The sequence below is a fragment of the Mobula birostris genome, chromosome 9 (genome assembly GCF_030028105.1).
Source record: "Mobula birostris isolate sMobBir1 chromosome 9, sMobBir1.hap1, whole genome shotgun sequence".
NCBI lineage: Eukaryota > Metazoa > Chordata > Chondrichthyes > Myliobatiformes > Myliobatidae > Mobula > Mobula birostris.
Window position 1 is genome coordinate 112814158 of NC_092378.1, and position 6097 is coordinate 112820254.

The 6097-nt window shown below is 43.7% G+C and overlaps 1 protein-coding gene across 4 annotated transcripts in view; it reads right to left on the minus strand.

Annotated features, from left to right (window-relative positions):
- LOC140202972 (protein tweety homolog 3-like) overlaps nt 1-5616 on the minus strand; it is a 202874-nt gene extending 197258 nt beyond the window's left edge. For all 4 annotated transcript variants that reach the window (XM_072268621.1, XM_072268620.1, XM_072268619.1 and 1 more), the window contains exon 1: nt 4897-5616. In XM_072268621.1, coding sequence (XP_072124722.1) covers nt 4897-5022 — 126 coding nt within the window. In that variant the 5' untranslated portion in view covers nt 5023-5616. The remainder of the gene's footprint in view (nt 1-4896) is intronic.
- Between the last annotated feature and the right edge of the window lie 481 nt (nt 5617-6097).

The window sequence follows — 6097 nt, forward strand, 5'->3', positions numbered from 1 at the left end:
AAGATCTAGTGCTATATTAAATTCAATAGAATGAGAATGCAAAGATTAGATATAGGCACTTGATGTTTAAGTCCTACAGATGGTGCTGATAGGTCTTAAAAGATATACTCAGTGCACAATTTGCCACAGTCGATAATGATTTTAATATATTTTATTCTGTGATTCTTCAACTTTATCACCAAATTAACTACATGAAAAGTTTTGTCTTTGTTGATTACTTGAGATTGTATTTGAAAGTCAGCCTCTTGCTCGAGCACGGCAACCTATGCAACATGAATTTATATTATTTTCTCTCAACACAAGCGTGCATCCAATTTCACAGGATGCAGCCAAACTGGACAATCTGTACCACTCCAGTAGTTCACTTTCTCTAGTTTCTACTATCTTTCCAACCCATTTATTTTTTTTAAATCATTAAGCTGAAGATATTCAAAAACTGAGAAATATTTTAGAAAAATAATTGTACAAGATGGAGATCATAATAAGCTCATAAATTCTTATTGTAGCTTTTCATTTGCAATCTATAAACAAAAACTTCCAGTTTAATAGTAGAGAAGCAACCGTAATACCCATATGCGCTCAATTTTTCAAAATCAATCATGCTTTTTTATTGACGATCAGAAATAATCACTTGCCTCCGTTATGCAACAGAACAGAGCAAACAAAAAAAAATCAGACAAGCACTTCCCCAGCTCTAATTTCATTTCCCTTTCCAAATTAATAGTGAGTACAAAGCAACCATATGGAAAAAGAAGGGTATCAGCTTGTGGGCTCATCTGCAAACAGAGGACGAGCAAAATACTGCAGGGTCACTGCCCTCAAACAAGGGAAAAGGAAGCCATGAGAAGTGTAAACAGCTAACTAGTAGACAGAAGGAAGGTGTCAGACACAGGAATTAAGGCATAGAATAGATTTACATAGTGCAGGGGTGGGCTAAAACATGTGATAAGTAAAGAATCAGACAGTTCCCCAAAGTGCAACTGGCAGACTACGTTTAGCCTCTTCCGCACAACATCATATCTCTACGCTTAGATAAAACAGAAGCAGAAGCAGCAAAAACAATTCGCGCAGCACACACAGACAAAAAGGAAGCAACATGCAAACCGCTGGAGGAACACACAACACCAGAGGTCAGGCAGTATCTACGGAGGGCTGCTTGAGACTGCAGCATGAGCAGTCCCTTGCGAGGTGTTACTGTGGGAGTTTGGGGGAGGGGGTGGCCTATGTCCCTAGAAAACCATCTATACAGCGATCTTCTGTAACACAGAAATACATATTCTGCCCATGTGTCAAGTAGCACAAATTTTAAAAATGTTTATCTAGAGATCCCACCCACCCCCCACCAAGTTCTGTGACAACATATTCTTATTTCATACCTCAGATTTTTTTTGAATCCTTCAACATTTCTATAAGGGGGCATTTCTGCTGCCACTTTACCATTATGCAGAGATTACCTGTATAGATTCAACAGGCTGCTTGGCCTCCATCCATGCCATAACCATTCCATTCTATGACTTTTTAAACATACCACATACACCACAAAAGATCTGATATGTAGTAATTCACATATTTGACCACACATCTGTTTCCTTTTGCAAAGATGACATGGTAGAAACCACTGCTGGAAATAGACAAAAAGAGCTAAGCATGTACTCTTCTAGGATAATGCAGATATTGCTGTCTGATCCACCGAGGAGCGTAGGGTTTTCATTTCAAATTTCTGGCATGCCCAATTGTATTTTGACATTTAAAAGATATAAAACAAAACTTCCTGTAATTTCTCACTGAGTTGTTGAGGACATGGAGCATGATCTCAAGAATTGTGAAGCGAACCAATGAAGGGGCAAAAAAATCACTGTTGTGTATAGAATGAAGTTCATTATCATTTAACAATATACATGCACACCACCAAATCAGACAACGGTTCCCCAGACCTGGATGTAAAGCACAGTAGTACAGATAACACCCAAAAACTTAGGAAAGTAAAAATTCAACCTACAAATGAATTTCGCTTAAAGTGTAAAAATTGAATATTGTTAGGGCATAGTACAAATTATCCAGTGACACTTCGAATGCGGTGCAGCAGGGAGTTCAGAACCCTGAAAGCCTGAGGGGAGAAACTATTTCCCATCCAGACCATTCTTGTCTTTATGCATCGGTGTCTCCTGCCGGATGGTAGAAAGTCAAAGAGGATGCTGGGTGGATGAGTAATAACACTTAATAACACTGCGGGCCCTGCATATACAGCGCTCCTGATAAATGTCCCCAGTGGATGGTTGGGAGATCCCTATGATTCTCACAGTCCTTTGTCGGGACTTCTGGTCCGATGCTCTGCTGCTCCTATACCGGATGGAGATGCAGCTTGTCAGGACACTCTTGATGGTGCTTCTATAAAACTCAGTTAACATCAGAGGGGGTACCTCGCCTGCCTCAAACTCCTCAGGAAGTGGAGGTGCTGCTGTGCCTTCTTATTCAGGAAGCTTGTACCATACTAAATGTAATCAACCTGGCAACCATTGCTAAGAGCGCCCCAAAGGTTTGAGGATGTTGCCAGGATCCGAGGGACTGAGTCGACTATGACTTTATTCATTGAAGTGTCGGAGGATGAGGGGTGATCTTACAGAGGTGCATAAAATCACAAGGGGCAGGGCTACAGTAAGTGCTCACAAGGTTAGGGAACCAAGAACTAGAAGACATAGATTTAAGGTGATGAGGAGGAAGCGATTTAATATAAACCAGAGGAGTAACTTTTTCACCCAGAAGGCAATCCTTATATGGAATAAATTGCTGGAGGAAGTGGTTGAAACAAGTACATTAACAATTAAAAGGCACTTGGACAGGTACATGGATGCGAAAAGTTTAGAGAGATGTGGACCAAAGCAGACAAATTGGACTAGCTCAGATTGACAACTTAGTCAGACTCAACAAGTTGTACAAAAGGGTCCGCTGACTTTATGACTCTATACAAATAAGGGTCATCCACATGACACGTCAGAATTTGTGCAGGCTTCTATAAAGTGTTGGTCTATTTCCACTCATGAAATCTGAAATTCCTGCTCATTACATAATCCCCCTTTCATGTTAAACATTCCATGATTCACCACAAATCATCTCCTACATTAAAAAAATACAAACTACTTTAAACTTCGTAAAACCATGTTTTTTTATACCTATGCAACTTAGCTCCTCCCTTAAATAAGGGGCTCCTATAATTGTCTTTATAACTTAAAAATGCTACTTAGATTCTGCAGCAGGAATTATACAAGTTCAGCCAGAATTTCCATTTTATACCCACAAACACTACTGTGTACAAAGAACAGAAGAAAAGTCTCAAAGTTCAGGTTTACTGCCAAGTTGATCCAGATGGCTCTATGAATAAAACTGAGAGCTGACAATAAACATCAACAATTTATTAAAACTTTATCTAGATGGGTAATATCCAGATTAACTTAAAATAAAAACTGAATGTGAAACATCTTTACTCAGTACCTACACAAAAGACCAATCCTAAATATGATATGACAGTGTATCACAGATTGCAGCCAGGGCTAAGTTAGTATCATTCTTCCTTAATCATGTCATTGCAAGTCTACATCCCAATTCAGAGCACAAAAATTATGCTAATGTTTCACTGAAGTAATGCTGTACTGGCTAATGTGACACTTTTGAATGAGATATTAGACATATGCCTCAATTGTTCTCTAGTGAATCTGAAAGATTCCATAGAACTATTGTGATGAGCCAAGTTATCTCCAGTAGCCTATAAATAGATATTTCAATCAGCATTACTAAATCATTATGTTGCTGTTTGTACAAATTGGCTGTAACATATCTACAAACTTCAGAAGTATTCACTGATTCTAAAGCTCTGTCAGAGGAGACAATAACAGAAAGCACTGGATAAATTCAGATCACTTGTCAATTATTCAAAAACTACTTTTATTGCCAAATGTTTCCAACCCAGGCTGTGGGAAACTCAACTTGCTGTGGGAAACATAACCTTCCGTAATAGCGTTTTAAAACAAAGTATTTTAATTAAGGCACACGTTGATCTATTGAATAAGGGCATTGGGAAGGTTTTTTAAAGACTTTCCTCCTTTGCAATACAAACCGTAACACGACAATGTGGAAGAAATACAAGAGTGCTACTGTTTCATTTCTAGGCTGTAATCAGGGCAAAGGGACGCGAAGACGAGATCAACATTTGCCATAATGACTCAAATCACTTTTGTCTCATTCACAAAAGCAAAAAATATTCTCAGAGTATTTGTAAAACGCGGAGTACCCACAAATATCACATCTATCCTTGAGTAAATGTTGGAGTGTACAAGTATTCGATACACTCGAGGTCAATACACACTCAGCCCATTACCAACAACAGAATTCACCCATTAGGCAATTAACTTAAATTATGGAATTCGCTCGTTAAGCTACCGTCCACTTCAAATCCTGCTCAAAAACCTTTGGGCCGCCTCATGCATCTTCCTTCCCCAAACCCCTAAGTCACTGTAGAGGGGAGGGGAACTGCATCCCACCAGAATAAAGTGCGAGTAACCATAAGCACAGTCGCCCCCAGCCTTAAAATGCGGGTGTATCCACGCAACGGCAATAAAAAAAAAGTTGCAGTGATTACTTGTGGCAGCTTTAAATAGCTGCCTCGAACTTCACATCTGTTATGTTAAACCTTTTCCCCCTCATTTCACAAAACATGCACAGATTTCCAGCGAGAGAGAACGCTGCTGGGGCTGGGGAATACTAGTGCTGGGGTCTGCAATCGAGCTTTCCAGTGAAGAGAAACAACTTTGACTCGCTGCAGACGGTGCCCGAGCCGCGATGCAATATGACGCGAACCACGAAACACAGAGGCCCCCCGGCTCTCCTCTTACCCCCGCTTACCTCCTGGTACTGGGTGTCCTCGGGGTGGAAGTCGCTGCTGACCACCTCCAGCTGGAGGTTGATGTGCGGGAGACGGTGCAGGAGGCTCACCCACCAGGGAGGCGAGTAATTCACCGCCGCCGCCATCAGACTGAAGCCTGGGATCTGGGTGGGAGGAAAGGGGGAGGGGGGCACCTACTCCATCCCCAGATTCGCCCGCACTCTCTTCCAGGCGCACCAGGCCCCCTCTGGAATAAAAATCCCGGCGCTCCCCGTGCGAGAGCCCGCTCGCTGGTGAATGTTCCCGGCGCCGAGGAGGAGGAAAGGGAGGTGGGGTGGGAATCCCTGGAGGTGCTCGGATCCTCTCCCCCGTTCGGGCGGCCAGCAGATGGCGGCCCCCTCCGTTCGCTGCCCCGACCGCGGTGAGGAGGGGCGACTTCGTTCTCCGACGTCCGTGAGCTCTCCTGGGCTTGGCGGGGCAAAGTGGGGCGGCTGGAGACCCGGGGGCGTCGGTGTGTGTGTGCACTATGCCCGGTCTGGTCCAAGGAAGAGGTGGAGTCGGTGGGGGTGTCCGCCCGGCCCGACACGACCACTTCCCGTCGCCAGTAACCTGCCCTCCGGCTCGGGGGTGTGACTGTATTCCTCCACACAGCCACTCGATGGGGCTTTACGCCGCGCCCTGGCCCGCCCCAACTCCCGGCGACCGCCTGCCCGCTCCCTGTCCCCGTTCCCGAGCCCAGCCGCCAGGTGAAGCCCGCGGCTCAACAGCGCCGCCCAGCTTTCGGTGCCCGCAGCGCGAACTGCAGCCCCCGCGAATCCCAACGTGGCGAATTGTTCTCGCTTGATACCGGTATAAAACCAGTGTTTGACGGAGAAGCCGAGTGGTTCAGTGCGCTGTCTGCTTATGAAGCACCACAGACGTGTAATTACTGTTAAAATGCACGAAACATTGTACCCAGTTTCAGTGCAGTAGCCTGCAGCAATGTGACGATAACAAAATAGAGGGATAAATATTGGTAGGAATGTCATGGATAACCCTCTTCGCGGGTGTTTATCAATCAAAATATTGCTTTGCAGCTGGGCAATTTTCTTTTAAAAATAAAATCCTTTGTATCCATCAGAGAGTGCCCTTAATTAATATTTTCATCTGAAGGACACCACCGCTAAAAGAGTGTTGGGCTAGATTTTTATCCTCAAGACTCTCGAATGGGTCTCAAGATAC